This window comes from Penicillium odoratum, assembly GCF_028828045.1.
Source record: "Penicillium odoratum strain IBT 22623 chromosome Unknown utg000003l_segment0_segment0, whole genome shotgun sequence".
Lineage (NCBI taxonomy): Eukaryota > Fungi > Ascomycota > Eurotiomycetes > Eurotiales > Aspergillaceae > Penicillium > Penicillium odoratum.
This window is the reverse complement of record NW_026643145.1, coordinates 1,978,967-2,005,691: the sequence shown is the minus strand read 5'-3', so window position 1 is coordinate 2,005,691 and position 26,725 is coordinate 1,978,967. Positions and strand designations below refer to the sequence as shown.

General features: G+C 48.6%; 11 protein-coding genes across 11 annotated transcripts; 6 read left to right on the top strand and 5 right to left on the bottom strand.

The window, feature by feature from the left end:
- Positions 1–1,284: 1,284 nt before the first annotated feature.
- N7520_004010 (uncharacterized protein) lies at positions 1,285–2,397 on the bottom strand (the record flags this gene model as incomplete). The annotated part of the gene is made up of 4 exons (XM_057137945.1): positions 1,285–1,641; positions 1,791–2,140; positions 2,196–2,273; positions 2,328–2,397. 4 exons carry the CDS (start codon positions 2,395–2,397, stop codon positions 1,285–1,287), a joined length of 855 nt encoding a protein of 284 aa, XP_056998410.1.
- Positions 2,398–4,115: 1,718 nt separating this feature from the next.
- N7520_004009 (uncharacterized protein) lies at positions 4,116–4,503 on the top strand (the record flags this gene model as incomplete). The annotated part of the gene is made up of 2 exons (XM_057137944.1): positions 4,116–4,302; positions 4,355–4,503. The coding sequence occupies 2 exons, from the start codon at positions 4,116–4,118 to the stop codon at positions 4,501–4,503; spliced, it is 336 nt and encodes a 111-aa protein (XP_056998409.1).
- Positions 4,504–6,224: 1,721 nt separating this feature from the next.
- On the top strand, positions 6,225–7,253 carry N7520_004008 (alpha/beta hydrolase; the record flags this gene model as incomplete). The annotated part of the gene is made up of 1 exon (XM_057137943.1): positions 6,225–7,253. The coding sequence occupies one exon, from the start codon at positions 6,225–6,227 to the stop codon at positions 7,251–7,253; it is 1,029 nt and encodes a 342-aa protein (XP_056998408.1).
- A 647-nt stretch (positions 7,254–7,900) lies between these two features.
- Positions 7,901–8,841, top strand: N7520_004007 (DUF3425 domain-containing protein; the record flags this gene model as incomplete). Its single annotated transcript, XM_057137942.1, has 2 exons — positions 7,901–8,051; positions 8,078–8,841. 2 exons carry the CDS (start codon positions 7,901–7,903, stop codon positions 8,839–8,841), a joined length of 915 nt encoding a protein of 304 aa, XP_056998407.1.
- A 1,031-nt stretch (positions 8,842–9,872) lies between these two features.
- Positions 9,873–10,966, bottom strand: N7520_004006 (putative short chain dehydrogenase/reductase; the record flags this gene model as incomplete). The annotated part of the gene is made up of 5 exons (XM_057137941.1): positions 9,873–10,149; positions 10,201–10,641; positions 10,692–10,757; positions 10,810–10,858; positions 10,921–10,966. The coding sequence occupies 5 exons, from the start codon at positions 10,964–10,966 to the stop codon at positions 9,873–9,875; spliced, it is 879 nt and encodes a 292-aa protein (XP_056998406.1).
- A 1,191-nt stretch (positions 10,967–12,157) lies between these two features.
- Positions 12,158–12,598, top strand: N7520_004005 (uncharacterized protein; the record flags this gene model as incomplete). Its single annotated transcript, XM_057137940.1, has 1 exon — positions 12,158–12,598. One exon carries the CDS (start codon positions 12,158–12,160, stop codon positions 12,596–12,598), a length of 441 nt encoding a protein of 146 aa, XP_056998405.1.
- Positions 12,599–13,535: 937 nt separating this feature from the next.
- Positions 13,536–17,044, top strand: N7520_004004 (uncharacterized protein; the record flags this gene model as incomplete). The annotated part of the gene is made up of 2 exons (XM_057137939.1): positions 13,536–13,750; positions 13,819–17,044. The coding sequence occupies 2 exons, from the start codon at positions 13,536–13,538 to the stop codon at positions 17,042–17,044; spliced, it is 3,441 nt and encodes a 1,146-aa protein (XP_056998404.1).
- A 514-nt stretch (positions 17,045–17,558) lies between these two features.
- N7520_004003 (palmitoyl-protein thioesterase family protein) lies at positions 17,559–18,539 on the bottom strand (the record flags this gene model as incomplete). The annotated part of the gene is made up of 1 exon (XM_057137938.1): positions 17,559–18,539. The coding sequence occupies one exon, from the start codon at positions 18,537–18,539 to the stop codon at positions 17,559–17,561; it is 981 nt and encodes a 326-aa protein (XP_056998403.1).
- Positions 18,540–18,916: 377 nt separating this feature from the next.
- N7520_004002 (uncharacterized protein) lies at positions 18,917–20,265 on the bottom strand (the record flags this gene model as incomplete). The annotated part of the gene is made up of 2 exons (XM_057137937.1): positions 18,917–19,979; positions 20,078–20,265. The coding sequence occupies 2 exons, from the start codon at positions 20,263–20,265 to the stop codon at positions 18,917–18,919; spliced, it is 1,251 nt and encodes a 416-aa protein (XP_056998402.1).
- A 2,446-nt stretch (positions 20,266–22,711) lies between these two features.
- Positions 22,712–24,535, top strand: N7520_004001 (putative C2H2 finger domain protein; the record flags this gene model as incomplete). The annotated part of the gene is made up of 3 exons (XM_057137936.1): positions 22,712–23,487; positions 23,551–23,821; positions 23,891–24,535. 3 exons carry the CDS (start codon positions 22,712–22,714, stop codon positions 24,533–24,535), a joined length of 1,692 nt encoding a protein of 563 aa, XP_056998401.1.
- A 678-nt stretch (positions 24,536–25,213) lies between these two features.
- Positions 25,214–26,544, bottom strand: N7520_004000 (putative RNA polymerase II Elongator complex associated protein Kti12; the record flags this gene model as incomplete). Its single annotated transcript, XM_057137935.1, has 3 exons — positions 25,214–26,083; positions 26,138–26,491; positions 26,539–26,544. 3 exons carry the CDS (start codon positions 26,542–26,544, stop codon positions 25,214–25,216), a joined length of 1,230 nt encoding a protein of 409 aa, XP_056998400.1.
- Between the last annotated feature and the right edge of the window lie 181 nt (positions 26,545–26,725).

The following is a 26,725-nucleotide window of genomic DNA, read 5'->3' as shown; positions in this document are numbered from 1 at the left end:
TCTTCAATATCGCTAGCCTGGAATGCCAAAGTGCCCAAGTGTTTGGTGTGGCACTCAGGTAGAGGCATGGGATAATTCCGAGCTTCTCATTTGAATCTGTTGAAAGTAGAGTTTTTTTACCCGGATCCAAGGGCTACTGTACATGTGCACTATCCAGTGCGGTTTCTCAGGTGTATACAATTAATGTCAGGGGAGATAAGAATATTGGAACCTTGGAATCATGGCGACCTCTGGATCACACAAGCATCTGACCTCCAGCTATTAATACCTTATCTTTCCCCTACATGTAGTCACGCGACTGCAATATGAGCCCCGTGACTTCATGTACTGCTCTTTGAATTTATGTTGACCCTCAAAAGAAGATTTGGTCGAAAGCCAAAAAATCACATTGTATATGCATATTACCGGGTCACCAACTAGGAGTGTGATCAGTATGTCTGAGGTCTGGCGTCCACTAAGACAGAAAGAGAGTTATAGTCATGTAGAATGAAACGATTACCAAGTAGACAAATGGATCTTTGAGATTTTATACATTGATATAATCCCAATAATCCTCATGGCCACTCGCGTTACATGGAAATCTGAAAGTTGATCGCTATTTATTTGTTTGATTCGGAGCCTTGTTTTGAAAAATTTCAGTTCCTTTCCCCCGCCTTGTAGATTATGCATATTTGAGGTGAGGCTAGTACGGAGGTGAGTAGCGGCCATGAGGACAGAACCTTGAAAATCACGTAAAAAATGGCAGAAAATCATGAAGACTACTAAGCTCATCTACCCCTTTATCACTTGGACACATCGCAGAATTTTTGGACGTACGTTTGAAACCTTCACCAGACCTTCTGCTTCAACTTCACTTTTTTTCTATTCACTTTTTTCTCTTTCTTTTCTATCCGCCTATATTCAAATTTAGAGAGCTCTTTGGCCATTTAACTAAAGACTGGTATAAAGAAGGTAAGAACTAGATAAGATGCTAAGTAGGAGACTAAGTAGGAGACTAAGTAGGAGACTAAGTAGGAGACTAAATGGGAGACTAAGTGGGAGACTAAGTAGGAGACTTAAGTGGGAGATATAGTAGGAGATATGATATAATACCTGAGTACTAGGCGCTACGCTAGAAGGTTCTGTCCTCATAGCCGCTACTCGCCTCCGTAGGCTACACTAATATAGACACAACACAAATGCACAAATGTAGTGGTATTATGAAATATGTCACACGGCTACTTTCACCGGCCGATGCGTGGAATGACTACATAGCAAACTCAACTCCCCTTTAATATAATAGATTCACTGAATAGGGCCACCAGCCGCATTCTGTATAGGTGTCCAGAAGTCTGGGTCGCCCGCGTTGAAGCCATTCGTCGGTATCGGTATCGATGGTATATAATTCACAAAGTCATTTACGCTGCCACCACCTCCGCCACTCATCACATTATTCATCAGCTTGAAGCCTATGTTCATGCCTTTAACTATATTGCTGGACCTTCTCTGGTGGGTATGCTGGGGCTGGAACTGGGACACAGACTTTGTCTGAACCGGGGCGCGCTGATTCCGCAAATGTTCTTGTAGGTCGGCCTCAAAATTATTGAAGTCGGGGACAGCCGCACTCCAACCTCGCCATTGATTATACCAGTGCCTCTCAAGCTGGAATCGACCATAACCCAGTGATCGTTGTGAAACGGAGATAAGACAACGAGCTATATATTGCTCTTACGTTAGTGACGTCAAAGATGGATATTTGAGTAACGGTGTATGATCATGTGCCGGGATAGAGAAGAATGGAATATACTCACTATGTCCTTCAGACTATTCAGGGCCTCCAGGGTTTTATTGAGCTCACCCTTTGTCCCGGCAAGATTCCAGTAGCCGCCACCGCCACCGGTGGTGATAAAGAATTGGCCATCAGGACCGAACGTGGCACTGGTCGGCATTGTTCCTGCTCTCCAGACTCCATTCGGAAGAGAGCGCTCTTTGCAAGCATTCTCCATGGCAGCTGATAGGTTTCCCCGGACCGTCCCGTTGATGTCGACGGCGAAAAAAGCACCATATGGTCCAAGAGAGCACTGTAGGGAAGCGTGGTGGCGCACGCTGGCACCATTCCTGATCAGCCACCCTTGGAGGCCGGCTGGTAAATTTCTATAGTCTGTTGCAGGAAGTCATAAGTCTCCAGGAGCTATATTGACCGGCTCGATACTTACGAAGCTTGTCGGTGCCATCGCTATCAATGTATAAAACCAGAAAAGATTCGTTGGGGCCGAGAGCCATCTCTCGGATGTCTATTATCGGCGGCTGCTGATTCTACAGCGTCATCACGTCCTCAGGAAGGTTACCAAACGCCCAGCGCTTGGAGGCGTTGACAAAGTAGGCATTTTCAGGCCCTAAGGCGATGCAAATGGACATTGGTGGCTATAGCGAAGCGGACAGAATAAAGGTAATTTGTATAATGCTAAAGAAGAACAGGTAAATGTAGTATCAATCGGAGTTCAAACGAAGATAGCGATGTCTGCACGTGGGAAGCCCATGCGGGGTGTGATAGACCTGCTTCATATGTATTTATTTATTCAAAGGCTAGCGCTCTCCAGTCGCTTCGAAATTCAAACTACCTAGTAGGTAAGACCAACAACGTGGCTGAAATACACTCCATCAGTGCATGTGTGGCGCTCGTATTGCTTTTTGGGCAGGACCAATATCTACGCCCATCGATGGATTTTCCCTTTTTATGGCCTGTCCATAGATTCGGTGAACTTTTTCAACTGCATTCGATGCTTGTTCATTGCGGCTCGGCGGCGCCGTGATCCAGGAGAGTGTCTTGGCGGCAGAATTGAATACTTAAGTTATAGGCTTCAGGGTAGGGCTATAGTACAAACGAGCCGACGAGTCAGATTCTTTGCACTTTCTGTTTAGACCCTGTGGGGCGAGACCTGATGAGCTGAGACTTATATACCCAATGCGCTGTGATTGGAATATATGCTTGAACGGGCCAGGGACCAGGGCAGACGCCAAAGCTCAGTCTTTTATGCAGCTTCACCCCGCTTTGATCAAGTGTTGACTGTTTAGGGCTTAGGTGATTAATCTGATCTATCATATTGAACACTTATATCAGAACACGATATCGGATTTGTCGGTACGAAACACTCTTTTCTCCGCAGCCAGAATACGAGTTCCCTTGTTTCTGCGCTAAATTCGACGCTTGAATCATTGGAATCAACCCGAGAGCCTACCTCAATATCTTCAACGAAATCCGAAAAAAACAAGATCAGCTGATCTCATACGTACAAGGTTGAAGCGTGTGCTTGAGTGGCCAGAAAAGACAGTTGTAAAAATGGAATTTCAATGCCAGGCCGCTATTTCCCGGCGCAGACATGGTCAACCAATTTGAAGTGTCATTCTTTCGCTTAGGCTCACCAATACCCAAAACTTCCTAATTTGAGGTCGTGTTTGGATGTCAGGCTACCTTCAAATGTTGGCTACGTCTCCATTTCGTCATACTCTACGGAATCTTGAAGACGGCTTTTTTGGATGGTACTGCGCAGCCCCAATTGAGAGGGTTTCGCCCCGCTATTCCGCGTCAGCTCCGCAGATATACAATCTTATGAATATCACACAAAACTAATCTCAAGTCCATGAAAGAGGGCCTCGCAGGATTGTTCGAGGGATATTAAACCCCGTGGCTACTGCAGGTTTAATCGGGTAAGGATGGATTTTATTTATCCCCGCAGGTCTGTTTGTTTATGAATATTTTATTCGTGTATGACTCGAGTACGGGAAACCGGCATCTCGAAGAACGGGGAAGTGGCTGAGTCCGGAGTAGTCCTTCTCCGCCAGAGTTAAGGTATAGAATTGTGGCGCATTCGATCCGACGCGTAGGGCTGGCATGGAACCATGGATTCGTCATTCACGATGACGTACACCTCGTGTATTTATTTAAATAGCGAGTATGGAACTAAAGAAAAATCCTCAATCATACCAAGAAGAGTTTTCATCAATTCAACAAATCGTGATTCGTGACTAGTATCTCTCATCTCCTTCGAAAATCATCATAATGGGTGGCTGCTTTTCCTCTCCTTTGGGCGGCGACTTCGGCCCTGGACCACGCCCAAATCCTGGTCCTGGATTTGATGGGGGTTTTGGAGGACCCGGAGGTGGATTTGGAGGACCCGGGGGTGGATTTGGAGGACCCGGTGGTGGTTTTGGAGGACCCGGGGGTGGTTTTGGAGGACCCGGAGGTGGCTTCGGAGGACCTGGTGGAGGTGGTGGCTTTGGAGGACCTGGGGGCGGCCCTGGTGGAGGTGGTCCCGGCGGATGGTAAACAGAGTGATCTATGGAAGGACATCAAATCACCCTATCACAACACAAGCTCCTGCACCCCATCCAGGAATTTTCCACAAAGGCAATGAAGGGACCGGCGTTGATTCTTTACCACCAGTTGAAAAGAACTTGTTCGTCAACTATGTCTCTGTTGCTCCGGTGTTGCTCTATACTTCGCCATCTACACTGCCTACTTGAACTACCTGTTCCAAGTCATACCTCGGCCCTGAATCGCACCTTATTTTACCGCAGCTTCGGTAACACGCGCTCTCGGCTGTGTCCATAGTGTGCCACCTGCTGGAAGTGACTCTAAACAACCGATAGATCTAGGGGAGTCAACCATGGTGGCATCTATGTGTCCCGATCCGAGATCAGTCATCATTCGCAAGACACTCTGACCTCCAATTTGTGGCGCAACATCGATGCTGCCACGACATTAGCTCTATACTAGGCTCTGATCAAAGCTCAAAGATGTCTAGACATGGTTCAGGACGCAGCATCTCAGAATGACCAAACATTCACCACAGTCGATGCATTGTTATAGTGATATCATGCAATATTCGTTATTCCTTCCTAGCAATCCAGACATTTTTATAAAGCGAGAGAATAATCCACTCACAATCAACCTGAGCTATATTATGGTTGCCGAATGATAAAGGTGTACGATAACGCTCTTATCGTGTTCATCTTGTGATGAGATAGTGAACGCATTCGGGTAACAAGCTCTGTAGTGCCCAAAGGATTTATTTTCTAAGTCCTTACAATGTTTTCCTCGGCAATTTTCTAGAAGTACTTTCATCCCTTTTTGTTCTCTGGTTCAGTATATCATTCAATCAACCATGGTTTTAACTCATGCCGCGGGAACAGCTCTTTGTCGCCTCTCCAGGGATATTTAGATAATTACCTCTCGATCCGGCTATACAGGAACGGTCACTTTGTGAATTGCGCAAGTAGGATGCATTTTCCAAAGACAAAGCGCTATGAGTTGCTAATAGCCCTTTAATCCTACGAGGCTGTGGTGAGGCGTTTGAAAATTGAGATCAGGGATTGTCGGGTGCGTTCTGCACGGCGCGTCCATTGCCATGTAGATAAGGTTAATGTGGATGTGGCTAAGGTATAAAGGATGGTTGATCTATAACTGCTCTCTTCAAAGATTCCATTTATAATGGGAACTCTTCACATTATGGTTATCTGGACGCCACATCAACGCCATAGACGAAGAGCCTCCGGGCAGGAGGAACAGTGTGAAGTATCAGGCCACACTCTGGATAAGCTAATTCAAATTACCAAAATCCTTCAATCATCTGCAAGTTAACTTTGAGGATCCGAACCTATGGACTTTGAAGAGAATCAGTACACGAAGATCTCTAATATGGGAAAAAACCCAGGCAACGTTTTTTCCATCATATGATCATCAGCCAAAGGTATACTGTTGTATAGAATATTGGTGCTTATAAGAGACCAGTATTGACTTATGGAGTCATGATGCCCTGAAAGGATTAGTAGCATACAGGATCGTGAAGAACCCGGAGTATGAATGCACCCAATAGTGGGAATTGATCGTCCTTGATAGCTGCTGATTGGTTTCCAACTTTGAAAATGTAAGCAACATGCATCAGTGCCGGACTGAAAGGGTGGTACAAAAAACCCTTGGAGCCACCTTGAGGCCATTATGATGACTGTCAGCACGAAAAATAATGGCTCCCCGCCGGTCCTTGGCAGAACCGACCTTGATAAACATGGATTTAGTATCCAGGTACCAATATTTGACTTGGCAGGATGACCGCATTCCGATATTCTGTTGCTATCCTCGCCGTATTGAAGACTAAGGACTTGCCCCCTGATAAAAATGCATTCCATATTTAGCTTGTTATTGTTTCCTCCTTTTGCAGTCCTTACCAACAACAGACACGGCCATCATGAAGGCAATTACAGGCAGCATCACCGCACTCGGCCTGGCAATGTCAGCCATGGCGCAGAATATGTCATACGGGGCCGACAACTTCTACCGCAGCAACAACGTGACAGTTCAACCAATCAGTATCCCAAGTAAGTATAAGACGATTGTCAGAGGCAACCTCTTCCATCTCAAATTTCTGAATCACAGCGCAAACTGGCCAGCCGTCGTAGTCAGCCATCCGATGGGAGCTGTGAAAGAGCAGAGCGCGAACCTTTACGCCACGAAGCTGGCCGAGCAGGGTTTCGTCACAGTCTCTATTGACGTCCCGTTCTGGGGTGCCAGCGAGGGTGAACCGCGAAACGCAGTGTCCCCAGATCTCTACGCAGAGGCATTTAGCGCGGCTGTCGATTATCTCGGCACCCTGGACTTCGTCGACCGCGAGCGCATCGGTGGGCTCGGCATATACGGCAGTGGTTCCTTCGTGATCAGTGCGGCGAAGCTCGATCCGCGCCTGAAGGCCATTGCTACGTCGAGCATGTACAATATGGGCGCACTTGCTCGCGATGGAATACAACATTCGCAGAGCGTTAATCAGCTTAAGCAAACAATCGCCGAGGCGGCCCAGCAACGCTGGATCGAAGTCGATGGCGGCGAGGTTCAGTACACAAGCGGCACACAAAATCACCTCACCGCGAACTCTACGGCTATCCAGCGTGAGTTCTACGACTATTACCGCACCAAGCGTGGCGAATTTACGCCCGTTGGCTCTACACCAGAGCTCACTACCCACCCTACGCTCTCCACATTCACTAAATTTGTGAACTTCTACCCCTTCAATGGCATCGAGACAATCTCACCGCGCTCATTGCTGTTCATCTCGGGCGACCAGGCACACTCCCGCGAATTCAGTGAAGATGCCTTTTCGCGTGCTGGGGAGCCGAAGGAACTATACTGGGTACCAGGTGCCGGTCATGCCGACCTTTATCATCGCACCGAGCTTATCCCGTTCCAAAAGCTCACCGAATTCTTCCAAAAGAGCCTTGTCTGAGTCAAGCAAAGTCCAATTGCTGGCACGAAAAAGCAGGTCCGCATCCAACATAGTGCACTTTGGCGGACCATCGATAGGCCCTTACGGCAAATCTCGAGGGTGTAAGGGAATGGAGTATTCGAATCAGCAAGGAAACAGAGGTTTATGCTTACTTAATGGTTTGGTATAAGATAGTCTCAGGGTTCTACCCTGATTTAGATAGATGAGACAGGTCTGATCAATAAAATTCCGTTCGACACTTGGAATCTTGGCACCTGTAGCTCTCACAGCTTCGGCAGGTGGAAAGCCTAGCCCGGCCACAAGCACTTCTGACGCAAAAATTTAAGAATTTTGTATTTTGTTCAATGCGCAAATGTACTGGACTAAGCGATGGACCAATCAATTGGGGAACTTTTGCTTACATGGGGCCAACCATGAATTTGCTATCTTAAATTACTATTGGCAAATCAGAGCAATCTTAGGAACTTGGGGCACCATGCCAAGCATCGTCCATTAGGCAGACAGAATTTTCGGGTCTAGCCCGTAAAGAGTTCTGGTGGAGCCACTAGTCAGCGAGATACATTCCTGACCCCACCCATTCTCTGTTAAAGATCTACTGTACTCCTCTTCTAGCTTGTCATCATATCGCATGAAATACCAATCACAGAATGGCAAATTCCTCGGCAAAAACGCAGATCATACCACTGGACAAAATGCCCCAACAAGCTGGCGTTCGGAAGGCTCAAGATGATTGGACTGGAATCATAAATCGGACAGAACGAAGAAAATTACAGAATCGACTCAACCAACGACGCTACCGTATGTACTATTCAATCAATCTGAAGATTTGGTAATAATCGCGGATATTTCCGTATCAGGTATGAGAAGAAAAGACAATCGAGGGGAATCAGATGCTGTCATCACTACGATTACTTCCTCTGGCGCCTTCCCCAGTGCGTCCACTCCCGTTATGTTACCGCTTGATTCCCAGGCGGTACGTAAGGAAAGCTTTGAATGCGCACACGCACCTCCAAATGCCTTGCAATTCCGCGAATGGTTTGAGAAAATTGCGTATCAAAGCTATATTCAAGGCTCACCCAACAGAGACCACTTGATAAGTCTGAGTCGACTCAACGTGCATCAAGCTATCAACGAGAACATTGCTGCAATTGGCATGACAACTGCATGGATGCAAAGCGATGATTCAATCTCAATATTTAATCTCAAACAACCCAGTTATTCAGTCGAGAGAATTCCGCACTGCTTACGTCCAACTTTCCTTCAGTTGCATGTTCCTCATCATCCTTGGCTGGACTTTTTCCCCTTCCCAAGCATGCGCGATTGCATGATTCTTGCTGGTGACGGTTTTGATGACGATGACCTGTGTCATGATCTCATGGCATTCTGGGACACGAGAAATACCGCCGCCACATTACTTGTATGGGGAGACTCGTGGGATGCAAATAATTGGGAAGTTACAGAAGGCTTTGCACATAAATGGAAATGGCTACTCCGCGACTCACCTGAGCTATTAGCTTCCACAAATCGCTGGAGAAAGTCAAGAGGGGAGAGGCCCATTGTTTGGAGACGTATCTTGATAGATCCATAGAACAGAGCAACATTTCGTACTTGTCTTGAGCGTTGCTCCTATGTTCTATACTATTTTCATCGAATTAGGTTGCTTTCGGGCCAATTGAACGCACTTTTACCGGCAATCTCAGTATTGTGCACAGTTAGATTGAGGCAGAAATATTATGCCTCGAAAATCAAGCGACGTAGTGACCAGTCTTTCTCGGGGCGGTGCTGCAAGGCCAAGATATCGCCAAGTAGTTGATGACTGAGACCATGGATCATGCCATCAGCTTTGATCAGTTGCCGTGTCTTAACTCCGAGAGATGCTACGACGAATTAGAAAACTGTATTATGTCTACCTATTGGGTAGCCAACTAAGAGCACTATGCTACTTGCAGCCCTCCACAGTTTTCACACCCAAATACTCCATTCAAAGACCGCCCTCGAAGACCGACTTCCATTCGCGGAGTCACATTAAATACGATGAATCTGATTCTCCTTGGTTCCTTGCTCAGTCTTGGGACACCCGCATTTCCGAAGCCCATTCCGTTCAATCTTCCGCTTACCGCCCGAGATTCATTAAGTTCTCATCAAACTACTCAACTGTCTTCATTAGACTCCTCAACGCCGGTCCTATCTACCGAGTCCCATCTCATGAGGCGATATTTGCTGCCAGATATGAAATCCTTGCACACATACCAGCATTCGGACCTTGTTTCCACTTAGGCGGACAGCTATGAGAAACCTATTGCATTTTGTGAGGCCGGTATCGTATCGGGCTGCCGGGAGGCGATAAAGAGACCGAAATCAATTCCGCATGGGAAGAGGGTGGTCCCTTCCTATCGCCAATGCCACGGAAAGGGAATATGACAAAGCTTCACTTGGGGTCAATAGATCTTGGAAGTTGACTAGAGTTCTATGCGGTCTAGTCTATCTCTTCTATTTACAGCCTTCTCTTATCTTTCTTGGAAGCCTTCAAAGTGACAACGTGTCACTATCTTTGCTCGGATTTGAGTAATGTGAACAGAGCGAGTCGTGCTCTTTCTCCAGATACTGGAGGCGTCATCACTAAATGAAAAGCCCCATTTCAACGGGAGCCGATTTGACTTGATCTTCCTGGATACTCTCAACTAAAGCGTTCCCTTGGTAATCCTCAAGATCTAGATCCATGTATCCCTTCGGAGACCATTTCTTGCCAGAGACAAAGAAAGAGCGACCGTTGATGGTGCTGTCACTGAGAATGTGCAGCAGACATTTTCCTGTCTCGGAAGCTTCTGCGAATTGAACACCTACGCTGGTGATGTGTGCAAAGGCCTCCTCAGAGAGTATATTTGTCTTGACATACCTGAATTTGTCAGCGCCAGGTACGAGACTTGGACAAGTATGAATTCATTACCAAGGCGATATAATGTTTACTCGACTCCCGTAGTAAAAGGCTGTTCTCCGCAGGGAATGCATGATACCTCGCATAGCCCATTTCGTGGCACAGTACTGAGGAGCTCGGGGGCAATCCAAAAAGGCTGCACCTGACCCTACCAAAATCAAGCAGGTGTCCTCCTGTGACTGGGATGGCTCTTGGCCATTCTGCGCAATGAAGTAATGTGATGCAAGCTTTGAGGTATATAGAGTTCCGATGAGATTGACGTTGATGGTAGCGAGATCAGGCTTTTCGGGCGTTTTGCCATCGCCGGCGTATGAAAAGACTTCATCCTGACGGTGAATGCCAGCATTCGCGACCACAAAAGATACTTTGCCGGTCGGAGAGAACGAAGCTGCTTCTTGGAACATACGGACTTGGTCATCCCAGTTGGCAGTATCGCACTCGATGTATTTTGTCCTTGGAGAGGGTTAGTGGAAAGGGGAAAACTAAATAATTCGCAGGCATACCCTTTCAGCTCTTTTTCAAGTTTTCGTCCTCTTAAAACGTCACGGTCACCGATCACCACTATCGCCCTGAATAAAGTGTTAGTAGACGGAGGCCAGAATCTAAATTTGCTAGTCTTACCCTGCTGCGACAAGAGCACGAACATATGCCTCCCCAAGGCCATTTGCACCTATTCAGTTTGGTCAAGCTCCGTCTTCAAGGTGATATCAAAGGTTTCCAAAGTAGACTTACCCCCGGTGATAATAGCGGTCTTTCCTTTGACATTTTGGGTGTCCATGTTGCAGTTGACAAGGGAAGTGTGGTCGAAGCAGGCCATTAGGAAGATCGCGGTCAGTGAGTAATAATGCACGGTATGTTTATAAGGACCAGTGAGATGGATTTGAGAGAAGCAAACTTCCTTTAAATCCTCTTAGCTACCTGGAGTTGACGTATGTGGAGGAAAATGCTTCAAAATGCGCTAATGTAAGTTGCTTACTCTCAACCTTGGAAACAGTAGATATTGGACCCACTGGCAGGCCTTGAGTAAACTCTCCACTATCTTTTTTACACAATCGTAAATAAGAAGTGGCCTAAACAGCACATCCCTGCTTCGTTTGCAGTCTCAATGATTTTCCGTCAAATTGGAGTCTTCAAGACTCTTGTTCGTACTCCCACAGCACAACTCACGGTCCCCGAAGAGTTTTCTCTATGAAATTCTATGCATGTTCTTGGAATTACCAAGGTTCGTGAACAATGTGTGCTGGCTGCTTGCTGCTGCCGCTGACGCTGCGTCGAATTTCGTGGGTGACTTCGACCTGCCTCGAAACTACGATGCCGTTCGACGTGGCTTTGTGAGTGGCAGCATGCAAAATTTTCTATAAGCTGTTTAATTAAAACCCGTCCACCATTCGCTCCTTACTTCGAGGGACGTCAAGTTGGCGGTAATAAAAATCGCACTGCGAGGTCCACGTCGGTTCTGACTTTGATAGTCACCGCCGTCAATGCTTCGAAACCCACCCGGCGGGAATTTACTGAAAACTTGTACATGAGACCTATCATGAATTCAAGTGATTGATTTCCTTGGGTTTTTCTTCTTCTTCTCTCCTTTATAACAGCCTTTAATGAAGGTTTTATCTTTGCATGTGCACCTCTTTCGATACCTGGGTAGCTTTTGTGTGTCTTGTGTGTCAAAAGTAGTCTACTAGCAAGCTAAAGTAGGTTGGTTGAGATCTGTGCAAATTTAGCCCTGCTCACTGTATTGTGTCTGGTGGAAATCCAGAGTTAAGCATTTCGTACAACTTAACTGACGTATCGAGCTCCGATAGGACTGTTGAGAAAGTAGCAGAGGCTCCTGGGTTATTAATTCAGCCCTAGAGGTGAAGTGGTAGGGTCAAAGTGATTAGGGCTTGGCGCTCCGCAATCTCCAGCTTCGAAAGCGAAGCTTCCAAGCTTCCCTCTCCAAACATCCCGACTCACTCGACCAACCACCATGGAGCCTGCTACCCAGCCCCCTCCAACTCTGACCAACCCTCGGTTCGTTATTGAGCTGGAATTCGTCTCATCGCTCGCCAATCCCTATTACCTCTCCCACCTGGCAGTCACCTATCCGAATCTCCTGGGAATCTCCCGCGCGGACGATGACGACGACGACTCTGCCTCCGCCCCCGACGCGCAGGCATTCGCGGCGTATCTCGCCTACCTCTACTCCTACTGGAAGACTCCCGAGTACTCTCAGTTCCTCACCCACCCAGGCCCAACCCTGCGCGCCCTTCGTTTACTACAGGAAGACAACTTCCGCCGCGATATCATTTTGCCTCAAGTGATTGAAGGATTGGTGGGCGTTAATGTTGTTAGCGACGCAGCAAATGCCGAAGCAGACGATGCAGCTACCACAGAGAAGCAGGAGGAACAAAATGGTTCGAAGACCTGAGGACGCGTGTTGAACCCGGAACTTCTCATTACGAATGAGAATCTCTTCATCACCCCCTCCCATCCGCTGCATCGCATAACACACTCGAATGAATGGTTACACGGCCTCCATCACATATTCATATAATATTATCCACTCGGCATATCATCTACAAGGTCATGATTGCGGGGCCAGGCGCTTCATGTGCGACCGAGGTATTGGATGAGATCGGCCGGGAGTTTGTCGATCGAACAAGTACGCTTGAATCAAGTCCATGGCTTCCCCAAGCTTCCGGTATCAATTTACCGGTTTAGCCCTGGCATTGCGGGGTTGGAAAAGGACAAAGCGGGAAAAATCAATCCCCGGAACACATACTCCGTACATATGATTTTTATGCGATCCGCATGCGTCGGGGGTTGTTTACAGTACTCTTTACCGCGGCAATTGATGAGCAACCAATCAAATTAATGTACTATTGTCTCGTTTCCCAATCGATAATGGGGGCCGAAAAACTGTAATTGATCCTATTTGATGAACGTACAGAGTAACGTACTGAGTGACTTAATGTGTCCGTTCTGAGCTCATTCCAACCTTCTTGGAATTTTTAGATTAGATCTGTCGTAATTTCCCATCCTTTTCAATTAAATTCCTCTAAGTTAAAATTACAGCGACCCTGAATTAAACATCTCTGGCGATTATCCTTCTATTTCTTTTGATCGAAAATTCCCGGATTTCGTGGTTCTCAGCCCCACCCCCCTGGTGATCAGCCTCCAACTACCTCATCGGACAGCCGTTCCCGTCCAACGTGGCTCTGAACATTCGCCTCCATTGACAGCCCACATCCCCTATGGCCATCCTCCATTCCTAACGTCATATACTACCCTGAACCTGAGGGTGTTCAACCTCGAAAACTCGCAACTCCTGTTTGGACCTTGGGGCGTCACCCACCGACGCGCTCATGGAGTCTGTACGCCAGTCCTGTCGGCCCAAGCACCAGGTCTTGACGCTCAAGTGCTATCCCCGATACCAAAAAGGCGTGGCGGAGGTCAAACCGAACCCAAGTGAACTTTCATATCTGCTCTATTATGCGAGTACACGTCGCAGTAAGCTGACCAAGGTTGGCGCCTTTCTGGAAAAGAGAGTGGCCAAAGATGTCTGGCGTCGCCGATTAGGGTGAGATTTGAGATAAAAGACAAATCGGGTTTTAGTCCAGAAATTCAACTGACATCTGCATGGGATAGAAATGTTCAGGTCGCGCTCCATATCATATCTGGTCTCATCGAAAAAGTTCCTCGCGATCTTCCTATCTACGTGGGTTCCGTTTTGACTGTCATCGAAACCGTTTTACGATCAAATGACATCTCCATGGTCGAGGACTCGATCGCCACCTTTGAGACCTTCTGCCGACATCAGGATATCGCAATCATTTCAGCCGAGCAGGGAATTGCCCAGAAGTACCGAGAAGTCGTTCGCCTTTACGCAAGCTTCGCCGATCCATCCTCAGACTCGTACTCCCCCGCAAAAGTCAGCCCACCGGTTTCGATTCGATGGAGAAACGCAGGACTCCGCGCGATCAAGAGCATAGTTAGCTCGGAAACTCTTGCCGTCGACGGAGGAAACTCCGTCAAAATAATCCTACCCGTCATTTTGGAGAATTTGTACTCGCCGGATGAGGATGTGCTCATCCCATTGAAGGCTCGCCTTCTCGAGACCAAGGAGCCAGATCGCGATGCACACCGGGCTCCGCGACGGATGAGCGTCGCAACGGTAAACACGGTGGATGCCGTGGAGGCTGATCCGGACTTAGCAGCCCAGTCGACTGCAGATGTTGATCGCAAAGCGGAGATGGATGCTCGGCTACTGGCCCTGCGCTGTCTTGAGCAAATTACTGTCTCCGGGAGTAACCGTGGTCAGATGCGAGCGGCGGCGTCTATTGTCATGCGATTCATCTCGGACAAGCGTTTCCCTCGCACCCAATCCCAGGAACAGCGAGCCGAGCAGCGCCAAGATGGAAACTGGGCGACCTCTCTGATTGAATTGATCGCAAATTGGTGTCCCGTCCAGGTTCGATTTGTTATTTTGATAACGGCCATGGACATCCTGTTCGAGACGAGTCCTACGGAGAAAGCATTGGATTCTGCATTTACCATTCTTTCCGTGGTGGATTGGTTATTGAAATCGTCGGTCAATATGATTGGATTGAGCGTGATGGATATTCTACTAGGTCTCATGCAGTACGCTTCGAGCATTCTATCGCCTCAGGCAGGCGATGTTGAAAAAAAGCCAGGTCTCCCAACAGACAGCCCGGTACATATATCTGGCCGGCGGCAGAGTCTGCTCACTCTTCTCGAGCAGTGCATCGGAGACTTGGCCACTCATATTTACTACGCTGATCAAGTTGCGGACATGGCGCGCGCTATTCTCCGGCGCTTCAAGCAAACTCTGAATCACGATAGTACCGCGCCATCTGCTCTGGCTACCGTCCAGGAATCTACCACTTCTCCGGTGACCATCACTCAGTCTGCGTCCGAAGTCAATGGCGACAAAGTGAACGGTGAAGCCTATTCGCACGCTGCTGCGAGATCGATGGCTCTGCGAGCTGTCAAGGCAATTTTTGTCGTAGCCAACTCGAAAAAGTCTGCATCGACGCCCGAAACGAGAAACCCAGTTGGTATTCATGTCTGGGAAGGGACCCAGGGTCTTCTTCGAGATTCCGATCGTGAGGTCCGCCACGCCTATGCCGATGCCTTTGTGTCTTGGCTATGCCTAGAGACCAACAAGGATGACCTCAAGGCACGGAATGACACCCCTAAGTACGTCAAGACATCATCTAAGGTTGAGCTCGACAAGCCCAACCGACGGAGCACCTCGGCTCCAGGTAACCAGAGAGAGATTGTTGCCCAAGCTGCGCAATCTACTTTCCTCCGACTCCTGCACTTGGCTATCTATGACGCCGCCCTTAACTCGGCCTCTATTGAATCTGAAATCCTTCTGCTGCATCTTATCCTGGCAACCCTTGTTGAGAACCTCGGTGTCAATGCTGTTCAATTTGGACTTCCTATGGTCTTGAAACTTCAGGATGATCTTTCGACTTCGGTTGATCTAGGCTCATCCAAAGCCCGCATCAACATCGCAAGTCTCGTTCATGGGTACCTGTTGGCGGTCTCGAAAAAGTTTAATCTTGAATCCTCGTACGCCGGTTCCGAGATCCGCAAAGAAGTCGAGAAGAGACAAAGCAAAGGACAGTGGCTCTCTAAGATTCAGCTGCCGCCCAAGGGTCTTGATGGTATCGCCACCGATTATGAGAAGACTGTCAACGGCGAATCGCTTTCATCTGATAGCCTGTCACCTTTCCAGAATGTTGAGGGACTTGTGAGTGAAATTGATGAATTTTATACCAAATCGACCTCGTCGCCTCCAACAAGTCCCCCGACAGCAGCGACACGAGGCTTCAGTTTCCCAGTTCTTAACAAAGCTCCATCAACACAGCCACTGGTAGAGAGTGGTCTTCCATCATTCGTTAAAGACCAGATGCTGTCTTCTTGGTCTCGGGAGTCATGCTTGGTTGCCGCCGAGAAGGAAAGCGCCAAGACACTATCTCTCAGCGGATCCCGTGGAGCAACTGTGCCCCGAATCAATACTGCCAATGGTGCTTCAAATTGCTCTCTTGCTGGCTCCGCTGCAAACAACAATCGTCGGATGAGTATTCCTGAAATCTCACGAACACCAGACCACAGTTCCAGCCGAGGGTCACCTGTGCGTATGACAGAATTGCGCCGTGTGCTCTCCGTGAACAACGAAGCTCAACAACGAAAACTCAGTCCCCTTCGCGGTCACGTTGACGCATCAAACGTCAGCATAATTTCCTCTGGCAGTGAAAGCATGGTTAGCGGCAACTACCCGATCTCCGAGATGGACGCAGATGCCACATCTATTCATCAAAATGGACATCCAACACCTGATGCAGAAGGTTCAGAGACTCCCCGCCCAGCATCAGTCATCGTTCTTTCGGGCGATCGAACCGAGCAAACATACTTGAGCCGAGTCAACTCTCAAGAAATTCCTCCTGTCCCGCCTATTCCTACAAACCTCCACATCCCAGGTGGTTTCCCCAATGACTCCCAACGGTCCTTGCTCATCGACCGTCCATCCACTGCTCCTGACTCAGGACAGCTGTCCTTCCAGGGCAAACCCGGACAACCCCAACACACTCGGAACAAAAAGTCTTTGAACCGTAACAAGAGCCGCAGCAGCAATAGTCTCGCCGGGGCTGACTTCCAGGACGAGTCTGATCTAGACACTAGCCAACGAGACCAACTGAAACAGCTTCTGGACGGATTCCTAGCACCTGAGAATAGTCTTATGGCTAATGGAGACCGCCCAACCACTGCAACCAAGGAACCATTTACCCGAAGCTACTCCAAACGGCGAGTTAGCGGCGGTGGCCTCGGTCGCCCTCCTTATTGATTCTCTTTGTCTCTGCACCTTGCACCTGTACAGTCGAGTCCGGTCCCCTTCGGATATCTGATTCCCCATTCCCATTTCTTTCTCTTGCATTGTACATGTTATAATTTCTTCTCTCCTTGATTTGCTCAGTCTCAAGGGTTGTTCTATCACCCTCTACATTCTCTCGTCTCTCGGCTTTTTCTTATCTTCCTCTTCGCGCCGCCTGATATTCTTTCCTTTCATCTATTTTCTTTTTGCATATGCTTATCTTCTTACCACCGCGACGTTTTTGTTTCCTTTTTCTGCGCCTGTTGTTGTATTTCGGCGAATGTTTTGTCGCGGTATTGTACCTAGCTACGTTGTCTGTAGACACAAAATAGACGGTGCTGTAGCTGCACATGAGATGGAAATTATTCTTCTCTCTTAGCTTTTGCGTAATATTGAATAAACCCGAGATTTTGTAGACATCCATTCTAATCGCTGAAAGGAAACAATCAGCGCATCATACTGTACGAAGTAGGTAGTTGCAGTTCCTTCAAGCCGGCTGCGCAATCAAGCCCAGAGACTCAACATCCTCAGCCTTCGCAGTAGTATTCACTGGCCCAAAGAACTCCTTAAAAGTCTTCTCCAGGTCCTCTTCCGACATCCGCATATGCTCCCCAGACACAGTCTTGAACTCCAACTTTCCCTGCTGATCCAAAACCTTCAAGCCAATCCAATCCTCCTCATAAATACTCCTGTTCTGCAACGCCGTAACCGTTCCATCCGTCACATTCACTTCCGCAAAATGTGCACTCTCCTTCGGCACAACAACAGTATCATTCTCAAACATATACATAACGAGCTTATTCAAAGAAGAAAGTCTCTTCTTATAAACCTCACTCTTGACCACTCTCTCATTATTGATATCCGCCAGAAAATTGCTATGCTCAAGATAAGCATCCAGTTCCTCCGGGTCCCGGAAATACTGCGCAGGAACCACATGCGATTGAATATAGTCCGCCCACGTCCCTGCCCGCAATAATGCCTCCGCAGCGTTACAGAACCAGTCGCTCAGTCCGCATGATTGGAACTCGCTTATCCCGTTATGCTGGCTGCCGTATGTGACTAGGTTGTAGACGGGGGGATTGTTGCAGCGCTCAACGTAGCCGCGCAGGAACTGGCCGCCTTGGGAGAATCCAAGAGCGTTGATGGCGGGTGCGGTGCTAAGGATTGGGTCGGTTGATAGTTGGGTGCAGACTAGGTCGATTTGTTCGCTGACGTTGCCGAAGAATGTGGCTTGGCGATCGGCGCTGCCTGTTTCTGCGAGGCGGATTATGTGGACGTAGGTTCCTGGGTTGATGGCTTCGGCTAGGTCGGCTACGGCGACGAGGCCGTCACGTTCGAAGTCGTCGCCTAGGCCGTGCCAGATTACTAGGGGGAGTTGGGTATCGGCACCTGCATTAGGGGTGGGTTTTATTGATAGGGAGAGGGCGCTGGTGGCCAGTGTTGAGAGGATGGGGATGAGACGCAGCATGATAGCTGTTATGGGGATCCAAGGTTGCGTGCAGTCTTGGAACTGGAGCTGGAGCTGGAGTGGATCCGGGGGATTGTGATTGCCTATATCATTATCGGCACGTGATATGCTATATCAACAGAGTGTCGTGGAACACAGCATTTAAATGTGGCATTGAAGCTGATGTAGGTACTATCAATGCCGGATACATGTAATAAATTCTATCTCTCTACTCTAGACTTAACAAGCCTTGGATATGGTAACATTTGAGAAGCAAGACTTATCACTTGAAGGTCACAGTGACATAGGGTACGCTATGATATAGATACATATGCAAACGCAGAAGACAAGAATCGGTATTTGGTAGTACAAGCTCGATGTTCTCCGTAGTCATCGCTCTAATCCTCCATCTGAACAACCTGGCCGAATATTTTCACTGGTACGGGACAGGCGAGGTTTTCTGTGGGTAAGGATGGGCCCGATAAACTCGGGCAAGGCACTTCATTAGGAGTAGATTGAAACATGTTCAGGCGATGATTGGAAGCACTGCGAGTGTTCAGTAGGCTGCTGGGATGTAACATTCGCTGTGGCTGGGGCAGCCAGCTGGAAATCATGGGGTCAGAAGAGGCGTCGGCTATGATCAGTGGTGGCGATGGAGAGGACGTCCGTCGAAGGCTAAATGAAGATCCAGGCACAAGGCGTTGAGACGATTCTGATGGGACTCTGTGTCGCATTTGTTCTGCAAGCAGTTGATCATCAATAGTAAAATGACGCATTGGTAAAGGCGAGCCGGGCGCATTCCCGTCAAAGCTTGCTAAAGATGTTCCCCGGTCTGTTTCTGCTTGAGACTGACAGAGTGAGCTCTTGGGAAGATTGAGTTTTGGAGTTACAGCCTGAAGAAAATCGTAGCCTGCAAGATCTACATGTTGCGCCACACGAGCCTTGGACGGGGTCCTTGGTTCCTCAAGACAGGGTGCAGAGCGGAGTGGCTTCAGCGAAAGTCGACCTTGAGCGACCTTCCAAGAAAGGGTTGGGGATGATCCTTGTTGTGTTAGCTGGAATGGTGTGGGGGACTCGGAGTCCAAAAGCATTGAGTATGACGATGAATGGTTAATGGTTCCTTGGGTGTCATCCAAGTGAGAGCCGGCAAGATGGCCATCAATGCGTATTTTGACATGATCTAGATCAATTTCTTCTGGAATCTTCCCTTTGCTGGACTTGAACCGTTCTGGCAAAGTCAGATCTTCATTAGTTGATAGGCGTTTCCGGTCAACGTCAGTCAATTTCCGCCGCTTTCCAACTTGTCTGACCTCCTCCAATGAAGCGAATGTCATCTCCAATGGGCGTGCAACAGAAATTGCAGCCCAGTCTGGTTGTTGAAGTAGTTGACGCTTCAAGTCTCCCAGTGTGTTGTTGGGAAGCAAACATTGGGGAGATCGAGGTTCACCCAACTCTGGGATCCTGAAAGTTGTTGAAGATTTCGGGTTAGTATCAGGCTGATTGATCAACATCAGGGAAAATTGATAAAGTTATGCAAGAATTTAGCCTTTTCCACTGACAGGTTTGCCTCTGCTAGTTCTCCATGGTCATCTTTCAAGAGCCCTTCTGGAATTCCACGAAATGGAGTTGACTGAGATGATCTGCCGTTAATCATTTGCCGAGATTTAGCAAAGTTCTGTCTCTGAGCTTTGGAAAGAGCACCAGGCCGTGCTGAGTGTCGGCGCAATTGACCTCCTGTCCAATTCATTGTGGAGTTGTGGATCTGAGACTTGATAGTCTGTCCGATATGGATATCAACCATTCCCGAAGTAGCAATCCAGCCAAACCAGTCAAACAAGCCACGTGATCTAGCGCACAAAATTCGGTTTTGGGATTTTTGCTTTTCTCTTTCTTCACATTATGAAGATGTTATAGTTTCGACTGAAAGTTGTATCGACAACTCACCAGCTCCACAGGTAAGCCGTGTCTCAACTTTCTTGTTTGATTTCTTTTTTCCTTTTTTTGATTGCGAGGATCCGTGCCCTGCACACCTTGACTTCCCCCCTGGTCTCCTGATGAAGCAATATTTCAAAAGCATAGTTCAACTGAAATCTTCGGATTATGTCGATAAACTTTATCCATCTTTCAACCTTTCTGATACCAACCCATTCCTTGGAATTTGTTTTCATTTTGCGAAATTCGGAACTTGACTGACAAATTGGACAGGTCTAGCAGATAATTTTTCAGCCCAACCTGCGTTGCTACCCAAGCGTGGGTCTCGCGGCGGGCCGCTCCTTCGGGATCCAGTCAGATAGAGAGAATTCCAGCCCTGTTTTACAGTCATTTTCAAACTTCCCGTTCCTTGGACCTGCGTGGTCCCTTGTATTCTGTAATCTCCTGTGTGATCATGGTGTCGTTTCATCTGTATGGAGTAGACCCCCTCTTTTTACTGCACCTCAAGTCCTCTTGTCCCGTAACCCTCCGACGTGGACGGTTCTCCACCAACTATATTCCCTCACCACGCGCGGAGAACATCATCCTGCAGCGTCAGCCTTGAAACCAACCAATTATCATCATCTACGTACAATGCCAAGCACCGGAGACGATGGGCTAGTCTCACCGCTAGAACATATCCCCCCTTCCATCCACTCGGGAGTCCACTCGCGAACCGAGTCTGCAGATGCCGTCACCGCCAGTTTCCAGCATTGACCATCTACTGGCTATCGCTGGTGCCAACACTATGCTGCAGTGAGCCTGCCACAACGCCATGTTTTGAGCTGGCCCCACCGCACTCCGAGGACCGGTGTGGTTTTTTTCTCTACTAAAAAGGCTGCTGATCCCTTCCCCCCTCCTTTCCTTTTCCCTTTTTTTCTACAACTCTGGAATCAATCATCTGACGACCTGGTTTAATTCCGACCATATTGCGCTTTGTCTCTTCAATATATACCCCCCAATACCATATACCCCTCGTCAATCAGTCTCTTGGACCTTGGACGCCCCTTTTTGTTACTACGCACAACATCTGCCTGGTTTTTGCCCTAAGGATCTTTTTTTACTCTTGCCACATTGCCCTGGACAGGATTTGCTTTGTTGTTTCCCAGGCTTCTCAGTTTTCACATTCTCGTGACTGAAACAGATCAGGTAGTCCCCATCACAATTTCCTTGCACTTCCTACTTTATCTATCCTATGCGCTTTCTTTCACTGGACCTGTACCATTGCCTATGTATCTTCGACAACTTGCCTTCCGTGGATTCGCCAACTGCAGGCCATAGCAGTGCCTATTGACCGATGGACCATTGATACTTGACCTTGACCGTGATCCTCACTGGTTATGTTACCATCTGGTAACCCCAAAAAGAATGATGCTTCTTTTTATGGATTCAACCTGGTACCGGTTACCAGGTTAATGGACTCGTTTGAGTGTTGTTTATGTTGCACACTTAATCGAAACTTCCGATGGACTTGCCTTATACCCTGGAATTTGAAACTTGCCTTGGACTCTTCCCACAAGCCTGTGGTGATATGGATTTACTTTACTCCGTGGATGACTGAATGGACCTGAACGCTCTGGCTTACCTGTGATTACCTACCGTTACCTACCGTGGACAAATAATGAATATCCCTGGAATGATTTTACCGTGGTCCTTCTTTCTCGGCCACCTCAAGGAGCCTTTCTACAAAAATAACCCAGGATTCTGAGCTTAATGTTGCTCTTCCGAAATGGAATGAACTGCCTCTCTTCAACACTTGCCTAGGCCACTGACTTATGGAGCCCGGTCATGCAAGCCTATGCTGACCTCCCGTGAAATGATTCCCTGACTTGATTCCCTGGATCCTGATTATGCTGCATGATACCTCGACTAGTAGCTCTGGCCATGATGAATATCCGACATTTCCAAAAAGAACCACAGTACTGGAAATAGGCTTACCACGTTCCTGGACTCGATACTCGGCATGAACTTATCCTAGGACACCTTGACGCTTCCGGCTTGGACCTTCTCGCTCCTTACTGTGACTCTGGTGCGTCAAGCCGCGGTCCTAGTACCAATAACTTCAGCTAATTGATCATAGGTTTCGACAATTTCTGGACCTTGGAGCTTCCTTGTTTTTGATTCCTTTGATTTCTTTTCTTTTTTATTTGCAACTTAGACGTGACGGTGTAGATAACTGACTTGATGATGCTTTTTCTTTGCAGACTTCACAACCACACACAATGTCTCCCAGGACCAGCACAGACCCTGAGCGGGTTTCTCTTTCTCAGCCCAGACACACCATGGTTCACGGAATGTCACATATGGCCTCAAGAACACTCCAGGATGATGAAATGTCGAGCCAGGACAATTCGTCCTTGTGCTCAAGTATTGCCACAAACCACGGAAATCCCCAGGATATGAAAGACTGGAATATGAGCAGAGAGTCTCTCGATCAGGCCATTTCTTCCAAGGAATCTCCACAGGTGCAAATGCTTTCTTTCTCGCTGTCTCAACAGCTCATGACCCCCACGGTCGGACCAAATGAAGTGATGTACACAGGCGTGGACTTCCCAGCAGTCTCAGACCTTCATGATCATGATGGAATTTACTCCTTTGTGGACCTTTCTTCCATGGATAATGATGTTTACGGCATGCAGTCGAGCACACCGGATGATGCTCTCTCTGTCGCCCACAGCTCCCACACGGATGATGCCCACTTCATGAGCCACGAATCATGGAATGCTATGATGCCCGACGGCCACTACCCTGGTACAACCCTGGACCAACTGTCATCAAGTCTTTTCCAGACAGTCCCTGTCTCTCCGCCCCTGACGGAAGCCAGCAATGACATTCCCATTACTTCTTCATGCTCCCACCCTGGATTTCCTTCTTTTATGGCCCATGATGACACGCTCCTTGGAGATTACACTTCTGCCTCGCCGATTGCCAACCACGGACTTAACCCAACGGAGCCGTTGTTCCCCAACACCAATCTCAACGAGAAGGACCCTGGAAGGTAGGTCCAGAGAAATGAACGAGGAAGTCAAAATGAACAGGGGTTCTAACTCATACCCGACAGGACTATTAGACCTACCAAGCAATCTCGCCGAGCAGCATTGCCTGGTGCTTCTCAGCCAAATATCAAGACAGAACCGGACTTTTTCCCACCTCTGCCAATGAGAGAACCAGCCCGCCAGAGATCCAAGGATGGAGCCGAAGCTCGCAACCCGCGAGAGCACCACTACTACTCCCTTCCCACCCACACTGATGGAAAGTATTACTGCCCATTTGCCAACGGAGACAAGCCCTGCAACCACCCGCCTACCACGCAAAAATGCGCTTACCAGCAAGTTCCTCCCAATTTCCACTCAAGAAATCCTAACGAACCATGGAGCTAACTGATCTCCCCTTACAGCAAGTACCTGGATTCTCATCTGAAGCCTTACCGGTGCAAGGTCCCAGTCTGCATGGATGGCCAACTTCGTTTCTCTTCCAATGCCTGCCTGTTCCGCCACGAGCGCGAAGCCCACGGATTACATGGCCATGGAGATAACCCCCACCTCTGCCTGTGGGAGGGCTGCGAACGCTCCGTTCCCGGATATGGATTCCCACGTAGATGGAACCTGTACGACCACATGCGTCGTGTGCACGACTACGTCTCCTCCGAGCGTCACAGCTCGCCCGAGACTTCCCCAGTCGCCGCCCCAGCCAAGAAGAAGGATTCGCCTGCCTCCACTGGCGGCCGCAAGAGAAGAAGTGTCACAGGTCCCACCCCGGCCCCGACCATGAAGCGCACCCGCTCCGTCCACTCCCATTCCGGTCCCGTGAAGGCTACCCAGAGCTCCGCCCAGCATGGACAGCGTCTGCGCACCGCCGAGCACAACTACTATACGTGCCGCTCACGTCTGCTCGACGAGCTCGCCAACATCAACCCCCACGACGACATCTCCAGACACGAGAAGGTCAATGCCAGCCTTCAGGAGCTGCTTACTCTCGGAATCAACTTCCGCCAGATCGAGGCCAGCCAAGTTATCACCCACATGCCACACGGACTTCCCGCTTGAATGACTTTGTCAAAGGCTCTGTAAATCCATGTTCCATCTCAATGGATGACTCGGATATACAGTTAGTCATGATTGTTTTCAACCTTTGCACGGTGGATACTCTTCCCTTGCCATCATCATACCCTAGCCGAAACTGCAGCCTTGTGGCGCTTGTTTTCGAATTCCGGAATGACCTGTTTAACGAACCTACACGGGAGCGGACGCATTTATATGCACTCACGCCGGAGCAACCGCTCCAGACCTGGATGCCGCTAGGCAATACCAAAGGGAACCAAATCGGAAATTTGTTGGAGCCGGGCACTCTGACAAGTTTTTCTTGGAAATTCCAGGTGCTCATATCATGGAGAGCACCAACCTCCACCTTACTGAAATGTAGGAGAGGGAAATGAGAAGCATGGACAGGAGCCATGTTTCTACCAAAGAAAGGAGAAAAATAAAAAAGGAAAGAGGATTATATGGAAAGCGGCAGTTTGCTTTTTACTTTATTCGACAGATGGTGTTTAGTTTGAAATTCAATTGATTTTATTTGAACATATTCCTTGTAGCCAGTAGTAAAGAAAGAAAAGTTGAACAGAAATGATATTTTAGTCTCGTAAATCGTGAATATCTCCATCCATCAAGCTTCTATCAACATCCAAAATCTATTTGCAATCCATACTTTTAAAAGTCATTTGAATCTTACGAATCATCATCACCTCCAAAAGTCGAATTCAAAAACCTCACAAACGCATCCGGAATCTGATCCGCCGCCAACCCACCCTGCCCAACACCATGTCCATGACCAATGTACACCCGATTTAAACTAATCCACTGTCTTCTCAATCTTTGCAATCTCGGCAACGCCAAGACCCCACCAGGCCCAGCAAGTTCATCCGTAGTACCAGTCGTAGCAACATGTGCAGGAACGAAAACCGGAATCGAAGCCTCAGGAACCGCAACAGAGATTCCCTTCCCGTCTTTACTCTGCGCCAACGCCACCTCGGCTGAAGGCGTAGCCTGAGTAAACGAGCGAATGGCAGTAACAACCGCTGAGGTCTTCTTCTCCATCGCGTAGAGGGCGCCATGGTCCGTAGCAACGGCTTGGATGGTAGCTTGATGAGGAACGATACGTGGTTTCGAGGTCCCACTTCCGCTTCCGCCACGGGTGAATGAAGTCCGTGTTGTCGTGACACTGGCGGCGGAGGAGAGGGATGCAGCGCTGAGGGAGGAGGTGAGATCGGTCATGGGGGTTATGGATGGTTCTTGGGCGGAGGGGAGGATGACGCCCGTGAGCGCGTGGAAGATATCTGCTACCGGGGGTGTTTCGTCGGCCCAGGGGACGGTGAAGAGGGGTTTATCCCAGCGGCTGTGGGTGCTTGGTTCTTCGTAACGGAAGATGAGGTTGTTTAGGAGCTCGGGTGGGTATGGATCTTCATTGTCGACGGACTTTCTCGTATTCAAAAGGGGAGAAGGGGTAGTTTCGGACTCTTTTCCCTGTTCAGACGCTTGACGCTGGAGTCGGGCGTCGTTGTTCGCGACACATTGGTCAACTGGTGTTCCGACATGTACCTGCGGGTGGTTAGCCATTGGACATTTCCGGGCGTAGGTCGAAAAGGATCATACCACGCAGCATGATGTTCCAGCGGCCTTGGCCTCACACCAGAGCTGGTACCGCCATCCTTTGATATAGTTCATGCCGTCCAAGATTACAATGCTGTCCCGTGTGAGGACGCGCTTAGCGCGGGCATAGGCTACGCCGCGAGCCTCCTTCTCTGTTCGCGCATGGTCGTATACGGTTCGTGGGTGCGAGCTGTCATGCGAGGGAACAACATGGACTTTGAATCGAGACTTTAGCGTGACGGGCGACGCTGACTCGGTGGCAGCGAAGAGTTCATCTTGGGCTGTTTCGAGTAGTGCGGCGAGCTGGTTTGCGCGGTAGGTGAGACCGGAGCAAGGGTATCCGGTTAGAAGCACGAGCTGCCAAGTCAGTTAAGGGCATTAATGGCTGTTGTAGAATTCCTTACTGGCATGGTGGGTGTTGTGGTGTTTGGTGCGGCGAACTTTTTTCTCGCGGGGTTAAGCCATGTGACTGACTGCGGGACATCCGATCTGCAGCAACAACTGGATACACCTTATGCCAACAATGGCAAATTAATTTTAATTGTTGATTTTCATTGTCCATTTTATGATTTCGAAGTCAATGCGCTTGCA